At 55.5% G+C, this 18,126-nt stretch overlaps 2 protein-coding genes across 7 annotated transcripts in view; one reads left to right on the plus strand and one right to left on the minus strand.

Annotated features, from left to right (window-relative positions):
* Cad (carbamoyl-phosphate synthetase 2, aspartate transcarbamylase, and dihydroorotase) overlaps positions 1-3,977 on the plus strand; it is a 22,848-nt gene extending 18,871 nt beyond the window's left edge. Inside the window, exons 32-43 of one of the 6 annotated variants that reach the window (XM_010604759.1) lie at positions 52-192; positions 381-482; positions 733-829; positions 1,394-1,438; positions 1,547-1,716; positions 1,825-1,899; positions 2,326-2,538; positions 2,626-2,751; positions 2,946-3,101; positions 3,190-3,291; positions 3,458-3,552; positions 3,634-3,977. In XM_010604759.1, coding sequence (XP_010603061.1) covers positions 52-192; positions 381-482; positions 733-829; positions 1,394-1,438; positions 1,547-1,716; positions 1,825-1,899; positions 2,326-2,538; positions 2,626-2,751; positions 2,946-3,101; positions 3,190-3,291; positions 3,458-3,552; positions 3,634-3,808 — 1,497 coding nt within the window. In that variant the 3' untranslated portion in view covers positions 3,809-3,977. Of the gene's footprint in view, positions 1-51; positions 193-380; positions 483-732; positions 830-996; positions 1,112-1,393; positions 1,439-1,546; positions 1,717-1,824; positions 2,539-2,625; positions 2,752-2,945; positions 3,102-3,189; positions 3,292-3,457; positions 3,553-3,633 lie in introns of those variants that run through there. The other 5 variants (XM_010604760.1, XM_010604763.3, XM_010604761.1 and 2 more) reach the window with 5 other exon arrangements.
* Positions 3,978-11,423: 7,446 nt separating this feature from the next.
* Slc30a3 (solute carrier family 30 member 3) overlaps positions 11,424-18,126 on the minus strand; it is an 18,450-nt gene continuing 11,747 nt past the window's right edge. The window contains exons 2-8 of the mRNA XM_010604758.3: positions 15,462-15,643; positions 14,628-14,774; positions 14,379-14,532; positions 13,679-13,877; positions 13,357-13,462; positions 12,976-13,110; positions 11,424-12,200 (exon numbers count right to left, since the gene is read on the minus strand). Coding sequence (XP_010603060.1) covers positions 12,052-12,200; positions 12,976-13,110; positions 13,357-13,462; positions 13,679-13,877; positions 14,379-14,532; positions 14,628-14,774; positions 15,462-15,591 — 1,020 coding nt within the window. The 5' untranslated portion in view covers positions 15,592-15,643 and the 3' untranslated portion in view covers positions 11,424-12,051. The remainder of the gene's footprint in view (positions 12,201-12,975; positions 13,111-13,356; positions 13,463-13,678; positions 13,878-14,378; positions 14,533-14,627; positions 14,775-15,461; positions 15,644-18,126) is intronic.

Here is an 18,126-nt window from a genome sequence, read left to right on the forward strand (position 1 = left end):
GGGGACTCTCCCTGGGTCTGTTTCCGGTGTATAACCGCACCCCTCGGCCAGGTGGATCTGGAGCATGAGTGGACAATCCCCAGCCACATGCCCTTCTCCAAGGCTCACTGGACACCCTTCGAAGGGCAGAAGGTGAAAGGCACCATCCGCCGTGTGGTCCTGCGAGGGGAGGTTGCCTATATCGATGGACAGGTGTGTGTGTGTGTGGACCCCACCTGGTCTCAGTGTGACCTCTTTGTGCATCTTTTTCGTTTTCTTCCCTGCCTGGCACATGAACGCAGTCCCTTTCCCCGCTTCCAGCTTCCCTGTATCCCCTGCAACGTGTTTTCTTCTTGCTGGTGCCCAGCTGCTCTCCTCATGCCCCTGCCTTCTGTCTGCAGGTGCTGGTGCCCCCGGGCTATGGACAGGATGTTCGGAAGTGGCCCCAGGGAGCTGTTCCACAGCCCCCACCCTCAGCCCCTGTCACCAGTGAGATGACCACGGTATCACACTGCTCCTGGCCTAGGGCTGCCGATTGGACTCAGGGTGTCCCCGGGGCAACACTAACAGCTTGAGCGTGTTCCTTGGTGGTTTGTGGGGCAGAAGGGTTAAAACCCCCCTGACAACATACGGCAAAGGAGGGGAGAGCAGCTCCATGTGCACAAGTAGCCCCTTGGCTTTTCCCAGGGGATGGAGTGCAGTGGGGTTAAGTCAGTTACTTTTCAACACCATGGGCCAATATTCCGACTGCAGACACCAGAGAGGCCACGCCGAGGCATCCCAGGGCTTCCTGATGGCCGCTTCCACCTGCCACCCCGGATCCACCGAGCTTCTGACCCAGGTCTGCCCGGTAAGAGAGGTCTGGCTGCTCTGACCCAGACCTATAGAGCTAAGGGTCCTCTTCTACCAGTGTCAGCATTGGGTGGGCGTGCACTTGCCCAGGAACTGACCTGGGCCCCTCCTCCCAGCACTCTTCTGTCCACTTATCTTGTCCTTCTCTTCATACCTTTGTCCTAGTCTGGTGCCCTTCTTTGCCTAAGTAAGTCACTGCGGCCTGAGGTAAACACCCGCAGCGTCTTCTCACAGGCCTCTCTGTGGGCAGCTGTGTTCCTCCGCCCAGGAGCTGGGATCTCATGGGGCAGCAGAGCAAGGGGTAAATCCTGGTTGCTGGATGGCACAAGCCTGGCTGTTCCTCTGCCCTAGGATCCCCGTGCCAGCTGGGGAGGGCTAGGGGTGGGCACCACTGCTCCACACACCAGCCCCTCGGGGAGTCGTAGGGCTGCCCACCCCTAACCTGCTGTAGCTACCGTGGTGTGAGGCAGTTTAACACAGGCACTGTGAGCAGCGTTCTGGAAAATGGGGCTCTCCACACCGCGGCCCCAGATGCACATCTGTCCTCCTGCCCTATTTGCAGCTGAGGAGCCCAAGGAGAAAGCCTCTCGAAAGGCAGCTGAACTAGGTGAGTGGCTCCATCCTGGTGCACGTGCACCTTGGGGACCAACACACCCTGGCCTGGGCAGGGGACCCCCTGACCAGCCACTCCCTCCCACCTTGTCCCTCACTGTAGAGCTGATGGGAACCCCAGATGGCACCTACTACCCTCCACCTCCAATACCGAGACAGGCATCACCCCAGAACCTGGGGGCCCCTGGCCTGCTGCACCCCCAGACCTCACCTCTGCTGCACTCCTTAGTGGGCCAACATATCCTGTCTGTAGAGCAGTTCACGAAAGATCAGGTGCCTGGGAGTGAGGTTGGGGGACACTCATCTGTGAGGATTTACACAGCTGGGGCCAGGACCCCCAGGGGTGCTCCCTCCTCCCCACTGACTTGGGGTCTTCCTTAGATGTCTCATCTGTTCAATGTGGCACACACACTGCGGATGACAGTACAGAAAGAGCGGAGCCTCGACATCCTCAAGGTCGGCGGGGCTGTGGGGCTGGGTGTCGTGGCCTTTTCCTGCCCCTGCCGTTGGGTCCCCTCACTGTGAGCGGCTCTGGAAGGCCCTGCCGCTCTGCACCCACCAGCGGTATTTAGCTGACACGGGGCTCTGAGCACCAGAGCACCAGTCCATTTGATGTGGGGTCGTCTGTGTGCCAGGTCAGTGACAGGAGAGATTTGCGGGAGACCTGCGCCTCCAGGTCACTCACACGCTGGCTTTGGAGCTAGGTCTTTAGCTCAGAGTCCCTGCTAATAAAAATGTCAAGGCTCTGACAGCTCACAGGGAGAGATTTAATGGGGGAGAAGGGGCCTCACAGAATCCCTGGTGTAAGCTGGGGAGGTGAGTGCCACCTCTGTCCACCACAACAGACCCCACACGTACACCCTCCACCTTGCCTCTCCATAGGGCAAAGTCATGGCCTCCATGTTCTATGAAGTGAGCACGCGGACCAGCAGCTCCTTTGCAGCGGCCATGGCCCGGCTCGGGGGTTCTGTGCTCAGCTTCTCGGAAGCTACATCCTCTGTCCAGAAAGGCGAGTCCCTGGCTGACTCAGTGCAGACCATGAGCTGCTACGCCGACGTGGTCGTGCTCCGGCACCCCCAGCCCGGAGCAGTTGAGGTGAGGCGGACCACCCGGAGTGGGCCTGCGGTAGGGGGCGCTCAGCTGTGAGAGGCAGGATCCTCCTTCCTCGTTCCCTTCCCACAGCTGGCATCCAAGCACTGCCGGAAGCCAGTGATCAACGCCGGGGATGGGGTTGGGGAGCACCCCACGCAGGCCCTGCTGGACATCTTCACCATCCGGGAGGAGCTGGGGACTGTCAACGGCATGACGGTGAGGACAGTGGCAGGGGCCGGGGCTGGGGGGAGCGGCAGGAGAAGGTTTCTCCACTCTGGAGCCTGCTGCATCCAGGAATCCCATGTCCTGGTCCTAGGGCATGACCTAGGTCCTAGGTCCGTGACCTAGGGCTTTGCGGTGGCGGGAGGGGCGCCTGGTGTGGGCCCTGTGGTGACTGAGCTCCTCCCCAGATCACCATGGTGGGGGACCTGAAGCACGGACGCACGGTGCACTCCCTGGCCCGCCTGCTCACCCTGTACCGTGTCAGCCTGCGCTATGTGGCACCCCGCAGCCTGCGCATGCCACCCAACGTGTGGGATTATGTGGCCTCCCGGGGCACCAAGCAGGTGAGCGCCTGGGGGCCGGCCTGGCCTGTGAGACCCGTCTTCCGTGGCTGGAACCCAGCCCGCGCTCACCAAGGCTCCACTCCTCCAGGAGGAATTCGAGAGCATCGAGGAGGCGCTGCCCGACACTGATGTGCTGTACATGACTCGGATCCAGAAGGAGCGCTTTGGCTCTGCCCAAGAATACGAATCTGTGAGTGCCAAGCGTGAGGGAGAAGCCAGGGCCAGAATGGGCATCCAGATGAGAGAGCAGGGGCGGGCGTGGGCCGGGGTCCTGTGGTTGCGTAGCTCGGTGGGTGTGGAGGGGCCTCTGTGGCCACCCCGCCCTGCGGTGCTGACACGGCCCTTCTGCCCTGCAGTGCTTTGGTCAGTTCATCCTCACCCCCCACATCATGACCCGGGCCAAGGAGAAGATGGTGGTGATGCACCCCCTGCCCCGAGTCAACGAGATAAGGTGAGGGCATTGAGCTGGGCGGCCCAGGCTGCCTGTGCAGAGAGCGGCCTCAGTGCGGAAACACCGTCCCTTCCCTTGCAGTGTGGAGGTGGACTCGGACCCCCGCGCAGCCTATTTCCGCCAGGCTGAGAACGGCATGTACATCCGCATGGCTCTGTTAGCCACAGTCCTGGGCTCAGCCTCCTCAGCCTCTTCTCTTCAGGCCCAGCTGCTGGGCAAGGAAACCCAGTGCCCCTCACGGGGGCAGCACACTTAGCGGATCCTCTGGGATATCCAGGTAGCTCACACCCATGGGGACTGCTTCAGGCTCTGGACTGGAGCTCTCTGGCATGGGGTGTGGCCTCGGATACTGGGGCTCCATGTCCCTTCCACTCAAATCTGTACAGTTACTTTTCTACTGACTAATAAACAGCCACACTGCCTCAGTTCCTGCTTCCTCGCCAGCACCATGGGCCTTTGCCGAGGATGCCAGTGCGGTCCGCCTCTTGCTCAGCCTTCCCAGAGCTCCAGGCTGGCACATGCTGTTCCGTTGATGTCACGTATTTCACTGACACTGCAGCTGACCTGGGGACGCTGGCTGGTGTAGGGCCCACCTAACCCGCTAGGTTAGGGTGCACCCAGTCCTGACCAGCGGCTTTTCCATCTTCCCTGATGTGGGGAAGGTGCAGGTCAAGGTGAGTCTGCCACTGTGTACAGACCGATGAGGCTTGTGTCCTCCGGCCTTACTCCTCTTCCCTCTTTCTGGTTATTCCTTTCCATCAGTAGCTGAGGCCTCCAGTGGCTCACTCTGAAAGTCAATTCCTTGGCAGCATGAGGAGGGAGGAGCCTCTGGCTTGGAGACCCTGGGGTAGGGGCTGGGATGGGTAAGCTCAAGTATCCACAGGTGAGGCCTGCCCTTTTCCATGAACTCTAATAAGTAGCAGAGGGAGCTCATTTCTTGTTCCCAGACTTTAACTTGGCACTCTTGAATACAAAGCACTGTTTGCAGTAGGATAGGAGTGCAAGATAAACAAGGTCCTCCTTACCCTGGAATCTTAGCCTTGGGTCAGAAGGATCCAGTGACTTCTACACATTAACTTGCTACACGATGGTGCAGTTGGCCCCAGCACCATTCAGGAAGAACCTGGTCTAACCCCAAGAGCTCTTGACATGTTATAGAGGTAGAAAATGAGAAGTTCCTCAGCTTTGGAAAATTTGGTATAAGCAGGAACTTTGCAAATTCTCATTTGATCTCACAGCAGCCTTCCAGCTGTTCTTCAGGTGTGAACACTGGCTCAGAAAAGTTGGTGGGTATCTTTCCTCACCACTAGCCACGGGACTGCTTGACTTTGAACCCACCCTTCTATTAGAAAAGATTGGAGCCAGGGATTTAGCTCTTTCCTTGAAAGAGTAAGGTCCTGAGTTCATTCCTCGGTAGCCCGCAAAAAAGAAAAGATTGGTTCTGGCCATCTATAGGTGAGGGCTCCCCTGTCCCATGACCTCTAAAGTAGCATTAGAGGAATCTTGTTTAAGGGCGCCCCAGACCAGTGGGAGAAACAAGCCACACGAATCAAAGCAGCCACACACCATGCCCTGGGTTTAATCCTCAGTGCTGGAAACAAATAACTGATCCTCCAGAGAACAAGCCTGAGGTCTCAGCCTGTTCTCGGATCAGAAGCCTGGTGGAGTGGGGTGCAGGTGGGTTCTGAGGAAGGAGGGGCCCTGGAGGGACAGGAGGATGGAGAATCAGGTGAGGTACAGTGGCAAGATTAGAACTGTGCATATGGTAAGCGATATGCTGGGCTCCACGGTGGTAGCGCTGAGAGTCCATCGGTGCAGACCATGAGGTTCAGGTGCAGAAATACTAGTAAACAACCGAGGTACTGTGACGAAGGGACGAAGCAGAACGCTGTGTCCTGAGAGCTGCAGCCTTTGCCAGTCCTTCCAACCCTGCTCCTGACCAGTGCTTCCTCAGTACCTCCACTTGGTGGGTGGGGGGTATTCTGATTTATAGAACTCTTCTTCCAAAGCGTCGGTCTCTGCTGAAACTATTTGCACAGCTCATGGTTTCCCGAGCACTCTCAAGTACTTCTGGATTTGTCACATGGATTCCTGCAGAACAGGAAGCCCAGCCTGCAAGAGGAAGCTGTGCTCACTGCCAGGCTCCTTCTCTCAGTTGCTAAGTGGTGGGAGGTGTTCCTGCCCTGCGCCTGTCTTTGCCTTTCCCAATCACAACACAGCTCTGAGTTGAATAAGCTTTTCCCTACAACCAGAAATTAAGTCTTATTACACTGGGAAGTAAAATGAAAGAAGCTATTAGCAGAGAGCAAAACAGCTCTTTAATAAAATACCCATCGCTAAGCCTGTCCCATGGCCATTGAGAATCTCCGTGTGACCATCATTGACCACAAGGTCAGCTCTTAGTCTTTCCTTCCAAGATACTCCCATTTTGAAAGGATTTGCTCTATTTTTTCAAACAAACAAGTGTTTATACACACTTCACAAAATTTTTTTTTCACACTTCACAAATATTTACGTTCCTTTTGATGCTTATTTTGGGTAAATGCTTTAAAGTCTAGCCAACATTTTCTTATCACTGCAGAAGTATTTCTGCCAACTGTCAGTCCTAGTGAAAGAAAATCCCTTTGAGATAGGTGGCTTGGAGCTTTACCACCTGCATCCTAGTCCCAGCACTGACCACTGGCTACAGCATGTAGGTAATTCGGTGAGTCTTAGTGCTTTGAGTTGGAAATCACCTGTGTAAAATCGATGGGTGTCTAATTCTGTGACGATGTCCCAGAGACGGGGGGATGTTGGCTGGTGAAGGTGCAGAGAATGAGGGCCAGGTAAAATGGAGGCAAGTTAGGAAGTTGAAGTAAACACAGATGGTGACTGAAAAGGTCAATTAAAAGAGAGGAATGGATGTCAGGAAATTACTGAAGAGAGATGACCCCATGTTATGGGGCCTTGGTTTAAATGGACTGGCTTTGTCCATTTTTCATTACTATAACAAAATGCCAAGGCTGGATACTATATGGAAAGGAATTTTATTTAAGCTCAAAGTTCTAGAAGATCAAGGCCCTGCACCCTGGAAGAGCCCCAAGGTGGCAGAAGGCATCACATGGCAAGAGACACGAAGCAATCTGGCCATGGTGACACATCCCTGTAATCCCAGCCACTGTAAGTCAGGAAGACCACAAGTTCAAGCCTCGCCTGGGCATCTCAGCAAGACCTTGTCTCAAAAGGGAGGAAAGGGGGCCGGGAGATGTAGCTCAATGGTAAAGCACTTTCCTAGCTCAATCCCCAGTACCCCCCAAAAAGCACACATTGCATCTTATCTTCTGGTATCTCTGACTTTGACCCTAAAGGCCCTGTCAGAGACAGAATGAGTCCAAACCATAGCAAAGACTGATGGAAACTGCCCAAAGAGCTGGTGCGGGTGGAGGAGGATGGATTCTCTGTGGAGATGTCAGGATGTCACGGAGCGGGGTGTGGCAATTACACATGCAGCATGTAAACGTGGTAACATAAGTGCCAGGAGAACCGCAGCCTTGTCCACTGGTGTGTTCCACGGACCTGGAATCCCATGGAACACAATGGGTGCTCACAATAAAGGGTATAGGGAGGCTTTTGAATATTTGCATCTGCATCAGCTCACTGAGAGAATGGGAGCAAGGAGCAATGGTCTAAAGTGTTACATTAGTCAGCTTTCTGTCACTGTGACAAAATAGCTAAGAAAACAAAGGAGGAAAGGTTAATTTGGCTCACAACTTCAGAGCTTCTGGTCCATAGTCTCCTGGTTCCATTATTTTGAGCCTGAGGCAAAGCAGAACATCATGGCAGGACATGGCTAGGGACGAGACACAGTCCCGAAGGTCACAGCCCATGACCTCCTGTCAACGAGATGCCATCTCCTAATTTCCCATCACCTCCCAATAATACCATCAAATTATCAATGGGCTACATAGTGAGACCCTATCTCAAAAAGGGAAAAAAAGCATAGGAAAAGAACTCAGGGCACCCAAGCTCCAGGTGTGAGAGGTAAGAGATATTGACAGAATTAATCAGAACTGCCTCCAGCCAAACTGAAGCCTGAGGCCAGGGTCAGCTGTCCTTCCTACCTGTGTGGGAGGGTGGGCACCCGGTCTTGCGGAGTGACGGAGGTACTGATGAGGAAGCCGAGGTCATCCGCCAAGAGGCAAGGAGAAAGGCGGCCAGGGACAGGAGAGTCCACAGGAGGGCAGCGCAAGGGTCGGCAAGCATGGAATTGAGGCCTGGAGAGTGTGGTGAGGAAGGAAAGCAGCACTCTGGCAGTGTGAGGACCTGGGAGTACAATCCTGCCAGGTGCCATCAAATGCCTCTCAGACGTGCCCGGTGGTCAGCGTATAAGAAATGCTTTGGCCCATGGGTGGGAGCTGGGGACAAAGAACACTGCAGGGCTTCGTGTTGACCTGAGGGCTGGGACTGGCTCCGGTCCATCTGTTCACCACTGCTCCCTCATTCCTTCACCAACAGTCATCACGGAGCATTCGCTCAGCCCCAGGCTGTGAGCTAAGGGCTGGAGGGGTAAAATGGCCTTTGTTCAGAGACAGTGCCACCCACAGGGCAGCTTCTCTGTCCCTGTGCCCCCTGGAAGTCTTGTGTGGCCCTGCAGGTGGGCAGGATGGAGGGACACAAGAGACAATGTTTAGGCAGACTTCATGGCCAAGGGTAACAGGTTTGCCCCTGTAGGGTCTGAAGCCAGCTTACTTTGGTAAGCTTTTCAGCCCTTTTTATTACAGGGCTTGGTTATCTCCTCTGGTTTTTCCCCAGGCCTCTGGCTACAGTCCTCTTAAAACGGATAGCATATTGTTGTTGGGCCAGTGGGAACAATAGAACAGGACTGGATGTGAGGGCCATTTGGGTCGCGTCCTCGGTGAGCTCTCCGGCCCTGGGCTGCTCCCTGTCCTCAGGATGCTGTCACCAGAACACTGGTGAGTGGCGCCAGGGCAGTGCCCAGAGAGTAACAAAAGGGGCTGGAGGTAGGAGCCAGGAGGGCAGCACAGGCTGACCACCCAGGTCTTCCTCCCCACCTAGTCTCCTAGCAAGAGGGCCACTCTGGCTATGGGATCACATGTGCGACCTCAGGCTCTGCCTCACTGGGGTCTCGAGCTGTCCAGCCCTCCCTGGAGGGTACTGACCAGGTACTCGGGCCAGACTCGACAAGGCCTCTGGGTTGGGGAGAGGGAAGCTAGAGTTGGGGTGAAAAGCCATCCCACTATGAAAGGATCACTCCCCTTGGGAGTGGGAGTGTCTAACAGAAGAGGGACGGGGCATCTCCGCATTTCGACTCCAGTCTGGCTCTGGCAGCCAGGGTGGGCCGGCAGTGCCTCTTCTGCACTGGTCTGCATCCAAGTCCCCGAAGGTGCTGGGAGCAGGGGGCCTATCAACCCCTGCCGCTTCCTCCTGAGCCTGGATGGGCTGCCCAGCGGGTCCTATGCCTTGTCCTAGGGTGCGGCCTTGTCCTGGCCATCCCACCAGGCCCCTTGGTCTGTCTCCCTTTGCAGACTTCCTACAGTGCAGTCTGCAGGACCGCTCCATCTTCCCCTGCTCCTTCCATTCCCTGCCCGCCCCTCCTCCCCGGTCACTCAGCTGTGTAAAAAGTGGGGCTGGCGATGGATGGGGCCTCTGCTGGCCCAGCCCCTCGCCCTCACCTCTCCCTCCGTGCTGCATTGTGTTATGAGAGGGCCCCAGGGGAAGGGACTTCTCCATAAGCCAGTGGAGGAGGTGGGCCAGGGACAGTGGGGACCGGTGCAGGCAGTGCTGCACATAAGGCTTCCTGGGCTGCCTTGGGAGCAGAGGCAGTGTCAGTGAGGCACAATCCTCCTGTCCTTCCTTCCCAGTCCCTCGGTCCCTTCCCAGATGATGAGCTGCCTGAGGAGGCCAGAAAGGCAGAGTAGCAAGGAGAGGGGCCGGGGATGCCCTGATGCAGGGACAGATTTTGAATCTGACAGTGCTTAGCTATACAGGGCAGTAAGCCTGTTTCTCCACCGGTGAGATGCAAATGCGACCACGTTCCGCACGGCACCTTGCAGCAAGTGTGCGCTGTCTGTGCTGCCCTGTGGACTGTCCCAGCCCCCCAACTCCGCACCCCAGGCCTGACCCAAGCTCACCTCTGTACCTGGACCTCATGTAGCAGTCACATTCGCATCCACAGTGGCCTGGAATCCATCTCACCATGGGAAAGCCGAGATGAGGTTAATTGTGGCCAGATTCAGCACAAGGCAATGGCAGGGTGGAGGAGCCCGGCCCTGGCGCCCAGAACTGGGCGTGCCAGCACAGCAGGTGGCCAGGTAGCCAGAAAAGGCTTCAGAAACTCACCTGAACATGGGCTTCAGAGGGGTCTGGGGTGGGATGGGAGCCGGGTTCTGTTTCTATCACTGGCAGGGTGACTGTAAGGAAGTCCTTTTCCTCTGAGCCTCAGCTTCCTGTCCTCATCTTGAGGAGTGCGGGTCTCCTTTTGTTCCCTCCCCTGCGCTGGGCACCCAGGCTGGGCAGCAGCCAAGAGCAGCCTCGCCTATCTTTCCCAACCTCCTCTGTGCACCTGTTTTCCCACTCTTCCCCACCCCCATCCTGTCACTGGGGGCCCGTAATCAATGAGACAGAAAATGAGAAAGTGTCAGGAGCCAGCGGAGCGAGCTGAGCAGCTGGGGCGGCCACCTCCGCCTGCCTGAGTGGACCCCAGGCCTTCATCCTGGACAGGACTCCACACCAGCCACTGCCAGCCATCAGCCCAGCTGTAGCAGTGACAGACCTGTTCTCAGCGCCTAAAAGCCTCCTTTTTGAAAATGCTATGAAATTCAAGTATACTGGCATGGAAAGATGCGTCCAGCTATCCAGGTCTTACCGCCCCATACTCTAAGCTATCAGGAGACGCGCTGGTGTGCACAGTCTGTGAGTGGACAGGACATCATTGAGCAGCAGTCATCTCCAAGAAAACACTCATTTTCTACTGCATGTACTCTTCCTTTGCTGGGCTCTTTAAAAAGGCACATATTGCTTTTGTAGTAAAAATAAAAATCATTTTATATTAAATATATTTCCATGTGGGGAGAAAGCCTCACAGAAAATACCCAGCCTTTGCTCTGGGCTGGACTCCTAGCAACTCGTGGTGGGATCTAAAATCAAAGCACAGAGTTTGTTTCTCAAAAAAGATCATCAATAGGGCCAGGGATTTAGCTCAGTGGTTCCACCGCCTGCCGTGCAAGCACAAGGACCTGAGTTCAATCCCTGGTACCAAAACAACAACAAAAACCTAATTATGTTAGTCTTGTATTTTGAAGCATCTAATTCATCTATTCAAAAAAGACCATCAACAATCCCTTAGAATGGTTTGTATGACCAAATCTGTTGAGATTTGTTTCATACAGGGGATTGAACTTGGGACCTTGTGCTTGCCAGGCAGGTGCTATGCCATTGAGCTACATCCCTGGCCCTGAAATACAAGATTTCTTGAAACAAAGAGGCCCTTGGCGTCCACATACGACCCATGCCTGGCTCAGGGTTGCTGTCCCCATCCCATTTCAAGGGAGTCCTGGCAGAGCATGAGCACCACGCCCACAAGCTCTGTGCTCCGACCCCACCCCTAAGGGGACCTGGCTTCCCTCCAGCCAGCCCTAGGTGTCCAGCCTACCGGGACTTTTCTTCACTACATGGCTCCAGGTCTCTCCTGCAACTAAGCCCTGGACACAAAGGGACTCTGAAATAGGGGAGGGGACAAAGAGGCTGGTGCATTACTGCCTCCATCCGAATGGCTGAAGGGAGAGAGGGCAGAGAGCTGGGAAGGGGCGGGAGGTCACCCCAGCTGAGGAGTAACTGATTAGACCCCCTTCTGAGTCGCAGAGCTGAAAGACGCAGGTGGACACAAGTTTATTGGTAGAGCTGCAGAGGAGTCCTCCCTCTCCCTGGGACAGTGGAGGGCACAGCACCAACAGAGGGACGGACAGACAAACCCTCAGACAGACATGTGGACGGAACAGACTCACAGAGACCACAGCACAGCCACACAGGCACAGAGACACACAGGCCACAGCACCAAGGAGCACAGACAGACAAAACCATGGGGCTAGGACACGTGGACAAAGTGCAGGCTTTGGGGCCCCTGCATAGACAGAGCTAGGGCCACACGGGGAGGGGGCCCCTGCTGACCTCCCCAGGCGTAGGCACACCAACAGCACACAGGCAGCCAGACACACAGACACAGGACTGCACAGAAAAGACATGCGCAGCTCCCCAGGCTGTGGGGAGGAGTCCTTGGGGTTTCCACAAACAACCCCCACCCCGATGGGCTCACAGCCTGACTCTGCACTCTCCCAACTTCGGTCCTGCCCGCCAGGCCGGAGCTGACGCTGGGGCAGGGCATTTGGCGGGTAGAAGAGGGAGAAAGGAAGGGGAATGGCCGGCTTTGTCCTGTCTCCACGATTGTCCCTGTCATCAGAGCTGGGCCTGGGCCTGGCAGTGGGGGTGAGGGCGGGTCACAGCTCAGGCTTGGGGGGGCTCCCGGCAGCGCAGGCACTGGGCCATCTCAGGCTGGTACTGCTCCACCTGCAGGGTACAGCTGGAGAATCCAAACCGGGAGTAGAGACGGGACGAGGCTTCAGCTAGGACAGCTTCGGGGTCAGCGGTGGTATCTGTGGGAGAGTGATAAGAGACAGCCTCAGTCCCTGGGGAGGCAGGAACAGGCGGGGGCTGCGATAAGGACGAATGAAAGGAGCCCAAGGGCTGCACAGCCTGAGAGCCACGTATGAATGGGTCACTGCTTTCCTTTCTGTATTGTACAAAATTGTCAAAGAAAATGTCAGAGAGATTCACCCTATCGACCATGCTAGTACTCAACCATGCCTAGTAGTCTGTTCTCTTCGGCCTTTGAGTATCAATATACGGCAAGATGTTTCAATAGCCACACCGCCCAGATTTCCAGGACAAGCCAGATGCTACATATTCTGTCCCACTGTCCCTCTAGAGAACCACCATATACCCCACAAGTTATGATATTTTTGGCATCCAAATTGCATGCCTCTGATTGCTTCTTGCATCTGGAAGAAACTCAAAAATCCTTTGTCAGCTCATGAGTCACCATATATATTTTTAATATTTGAATCATAATGTAGATATAATTTTACATTCCGCTTTTTCTCAGCATTGTACCATAAACATCTTTCCTAGTTGCCATACAGACTTCATAATCATCATTTTAATAGGTATGTGATACCCCAACAGAGTGGTGGCGCCACATTACCGAACTGCACCCCATCACTGGCTCTGTAGGCACAACTATCTTCTAAAGGAAACCGCATCCAGGCTTCCTCGTCGTGTGTCTGCACGCGTGCGTGTGAGACGGATCAAGAAAGCCTAGAACGATCCCAGTGACCCGGGCTGCGGAAAGCTGGCCCAGCACGGACTCACCGATGGCTAAGTGTGCAGAGGCAACGTGGTAAGTGAGTGTCAGAGCCCACAGGTGCAGCTCATGGGTCGCCCGGACTCCTGGCACCGACAGCAGCGTGTCCCTCACAGGTTCGAAGCCCACACTTCGAGGGGTGCCTGCAATCAGCACCCACCACACCTGTCAGGGCTGCTCCTGCCCAGGGCAGCCCCTCCAGAGTCCACCTCCCCTGTCTTGTACCTGCCCACCCTGCTGAGGCCCACGAACCACCCTACACCCAATCCTTCCAGCAACAGGCCCCCCGACCCAGCCTTCCGGTGCTCTCCTCCCAGAAAAGAGGGCTGGGCCTGTGCTGGGGGGAGGTCGGAGAGAGCCCGAGTAGGGAACAGGGGGATCCAGTTCACCTTCCATGAGGATGCGAAGAACATCTCTGAGGGTGGGGGCTGTGGATCCAAGGGCACAGATGGAGAAGAGGAAGGTGCTGATGGGGTCAGCCACTTTATACTGAGGCTGCAGAGAGAGACCCTCTAAGCCCAGGGACCAGAGCCCTCTCAGAGGAAGACCCACAGGTGTCCTGACACACAGGACCCACAAGAGAAAGGGAGCATGCCCCAGGGCTGGAAGGGGAGCGGGAGTCGAGTGAGGGAGAGGCAGGCTGAGGGTCCCCGGCTGGGAGGGGCTGGGGTGTAGAGTGGGGAGGAAGGCTGGGACAGCCCCATGGAGTACCTTGAAGTAGATGAGGATGGACGCAGCCAGGACCCCAAGGCTCTGCAGAAGGTCTCCCAGCACATGCACAAAGGCTGCCCGGACGCTGGTGTTCCCCAGGGGCAGGGGGTCCCCAGGCCCTTCCTCCAGCGGTGCGTACTCCGACCCCCTAGACCCGTGGCTGTGGGGGGGGCCGGCCTGGTGCAGCACAAAGGCCATTCTGAGGGGGAAGCAGAGCAGCTCAGCGCAGGCAGCCAGCTCCTGACCTCCCCTGCCCCGTTTCCCTGACATCTCTGCTCACCTCCCCAGTAGCCTCATCTCCACCTGTTTCCCCACCCCAAGAATGAAACAGCTCTGACCAAGAGAGCCGAATAAGGCAGCCTGGGTAAAAAAAGTCACAGGTCCCCTGCCGGGATACCTCATGGGTGGTTGTGAGGTGTGACTGAGGTCATATGTTGTGCATTGCTGGGGGACCTCTCACAGTCCTAGGGCATGTGGCCCTCAGGGGCCAGCACACAATAGGCCCATAACAAATATCTTAACAACTGGGGCCCCCCCAACCACAGGGCACTGTCCCAGTGCCTTCTAGGCATCTCCAGGACAGAGGGGAGCGCTGCGTGCCCGTCTGTGTGTCTGGCAGGGAGCAGAGCCAGCTCTCCTATCCTGGAGGAAGCTTTGTCGCCCTAAGCCCCACACGGTGCCCGCTCCACACGGAACGTACAGCAGATTGGCACAGACTGCGATGCTGGCGGTCAGCAGCATGGCACCCCCCTCGATGTGGTAGTCGCTGTGCAGCAGGCGGATGAAGGCCAGGTACAGGAGGATACCAGTGACCATCCAGAGGGAGACCACAGAGGCCAAAGCCCCCAGAGTCTCTGCAGGGGGAGACAAGCCATCAGAGACCTGCTCTGACCCTAAGTGTTTCCTTCTGGCAAGACCAGAAGGACACTGGGTCATCCATGGCCTTTACCTGAGCGGTGCCAGCCAAAGGTCATGGTGCGGGTTGCTGGCCGGGTGGAGAGCCAAAGGGAGAAGAGGCTGCCCATCATGCTGCCCACGTCTGCCAGCAAGTGAGCTGCGTCAGTCATGATGGCCAAGCTGTGTGCCAGGTACCCTCCTGCAGGGCAAAAGATGGACAGTCTGGTTCCCCTAGGTACTGGGGCCAAGGCATGGCTCAGCCTGGGAGCCCTTGGCTAGCATGCATGAGGCCCTGGGGTCAATCCCTGGTGCCACAAAAATAAGAACAAAAATTCCTTTAGAGGATAAATGGAATAAATTTTATTTTTTAAAAAACTTTTTAAAAATCTCTTTAAAGTAGGACATGGCGGCACATGCCTACCATCCCAGGACCTGGGAGCTGAAGCAGGAGGATCACCTCAAGTTTGAGGCCAGCCCAAAGCACATAGGGAGACCCTATCTCAAAACACCAAAAAAAACCAAAATCCTTTTAGGAACTATTGTGGGGTGTGTGAATACAGGTATAGAAAATAAACTGGTGGAAATACATCAAAATGAGAACTGGGGTTTGACTTCCTTGTAGTCATCCACATTTTCTAACTTTTCTACAATGACATGCTTCATCTTAACAACGAGAAAACAGGGGTTTCCGAGACCAGTTAACACCACCAGCACTGCCCTTAATCCCCCTCAATGCTCCTGTGTGCTCTGTCCTTGCCTCCATGCCACTTCTGGAGTCCTGGCACCCGCCGCCCCCAGCCATCCACCTTCTCTGCCTCTCCCAGGAACCCCCTGGACCTAGGCATGTGTTGGGAGCATGGGGCTGGAGAGCTGCTCCCCAACTTACCGACCACCTCCCCGGCCATGAAGACAAAGCACACTGTGCAGGCAGCATACAGCTGCCTCCGAGCCTGCAGCCGCTCAGGGGTGAGGCCGGACTGTGGCAGGGGGTCCCTGTGGCAGTGATGGAAGGCCATCTCCACAGCCTTGGGCTCCTCGGGGAGGGGCTGTGAGGACTCTGTGAAGAGACTGAGGCAGTGCACTGTTCACTCTAGGGCCTGGCCCATGGGTGGACCCGCTGGCTCACCCCAGGTCCTCGGACCCACGCTGGACTCCTAAGATGTGGCCGAGTCACGCCCTGGGCCTTGGAGGCAGGTGGGGGTCAAACGAATAGTTCAAACCACAGCCTTCCCTTTCCTCCTATAGTCAAAGCCAGGGAATTTCATGGCCAGGAGGCACCTTAATAAAGAAATGGGAAGTGAGGCTCGGACAGGAAGAGGACAGATAAGCACAATGAAACTGGCTGGTGGTCGAGGTGAGAGTTGATCTGGACCAAATTAACAGCCACTTTCAGGAATACGAAATGAGCGGGACATCCTTCCTGATCTCTGGGAACTTGGGGTAAAGGAGACAAACGTGTCTCAAAAGCTAGGGAACAGGGCCAGGGATTTAGCTCAGTGGTGCTACTGCCTGCCTCACAAGAGCAAGGTCCTGAGTTCAATCCCCAGTACAAAAAGAAGAAGAAAAAAAAAAAAGCTAGGGAAGAGCAGAAGGCTGCCATTGCCATCACAGCCATGAAAGTGCTCTCGGGTGAGTACTAATGTGGAAATTGGAAGCAACTGCAGGCGGGAACAAGAGAGGGCCTGGAAGAATGGAAGAATGGGAAGAAATGCCAGGCCCAGGCAGCACGGTGGGAAGGTGGTGTGAAAGTGTGGCATGAGACTCCCACAAAGACCTGACCTAATGGACCTCCCCCCAACCCTTCTCCCAGTACCTGCACACCCAGATCCTCCTCTCCTTCTCCAGACATGCAGCCCAAGTGCCACCCTTTCAAAGTGCAGTGGAATGTCAGGACCCAAAGAGTCTAAGGTCTCTGGCCAGATTCCAAAGTCAGGGTTGTTATGGGAGGAGAGGATGCACCTGCTATGGCTGGAACATCCCGTGATAATGGGCACTGGATTTGGGGTCTGCAGCGTCAGTTACGCCTCTTGAGCATCTGACATACACCTCCCTTGACAAAAAGAGTGTCTGGGGAATCCACTTCAAGGTGCCAGAGGCTGGACTAGAGCTGACTGTGTTTTAGGCCCATTCTGGCCCAATTGTCACCCCCACAACTACCCAACCTAAACCCTAGCAAAAACAGAACCTTCCACAGGATAAAGGACCTAAAGAGAACAAAACATGATACTCATCATGGAGGTGGGACAAGAATCATCACGCGGGAAACAATGGCTCCAGACAGAAACACGATGACAGCAGTAAAGTGGGGAGGAGCATTTGGTGCACAGAGTGGAGATTCAAGGGCTGGTAGGTAGATTCATTTCTTGAATGTCAAAAGCAGCTCCCAAGGCACAGTCTGGGTCTGCATGATTCTGGGTGTTTCTGGTGGTGATGGAGAGAGAAGCATGGCTCTGAAACCTACCATCATATGTTCCATAAGCAGTGCCCAGCAGTGCACAAAGAGTGAAGCCTGGTCTACCGGGAGAGACAGATGAGTAGCAAATGACTTCTGTGCAGGGAGAGGCTGTGTGAGGAGAGAAATGAACAAAGGAACTGGGGGCACAGAGGATGAAGTGACCAACTCTAATGGGGATGAAGAGAACTTCATAGAGGAAGACGTGAGTCCAGGTGAGAAGGGTGCTCCAGATATAAGGAGCTACAAAGACGAGGTTTGTGGCTTGAGGTTTGAGTGTGAGGTGCAGAGGAGAATAATGGGCTCCAAGGGACAGAAAAGGGGAGAGGTTGATTGACTGAACAGGTATCGTCAGTGTGCAATGACCTTGCTGGAAGAGAGGGGAGATGGAAGGGTCTAGAGGAGACCAGGCCAGAGGCTCCCCGCAGTGTTAGCGGAGGAGCAGGTAGGTCTGGTGAGCCTCTTTCAGGAAATCCTGCAGGATTCGGTGACTAATGGTCATACGAGAAAGAGAGCAGGCTGGGAGTCAGAGATGTGGTCAGGAGAGCCATAGAGTCTGGTGGCTTTGGGGCAGCAGGGAAGGTGCCTGGCCTGGCCTGGTAAGGCGTAACACAGCCAGTCACACATGTGTCGCCTATCAACAGGCTGCTCCCTTTTGTTCTTCGTGAATTGGGCACCAAAGAGGCCTTATTGTTGGGGTTGGGGGCGGCTAAATGATATGGAGTCAAGGACAGGGACGATGCGGGCCAGGGAGAAGGATCTGATGCAAAGTCAAAAGAATACAAGAGATGGTAGGGCCACAGCGAGAGCCCCCACAGTGGCCCACCTCTGCAGTCCCCTGCAGGAAGGAGTGTTCCCTCTGCTCTGCCCCCCACCCACCAGGCTTCCGGCCCCCTCCCTAGGAAAGAGCTGGAAACAGAGAAGCACACATTAGAACAAAGGGAGAAGTGCTAGGATTAACAGAAACAGGGAGTGATGGGCAAAGAGAAAAAGCCCGAGACCCTGCCAAATTAGGAGACAACGGACCGACAGCCAACAGACAAAATGGCCAGTGGAGGCGGCCACGGAAGGCCTGGTGCCGGCGCTCCACTCCGGTGGC

Source organism: Fukomys damarensis, unplaced genomic scaffold (assembly GCF_012274545.1).
Source record: "Fukomys damarensis isolate Sample0158 unplaced genomic scaffold, DMR_v1.0_HiC HiC_scaffold_2, whole genome shotgun sequence".
In the NCBI taxonomy this organism is placed as follows: domain Eukaryota; kingdom Metazoa; phylum Chordata; class Mammalia; order Rodentia; family Bathyergidae; genus Fukomys; species Fukomys damarensis.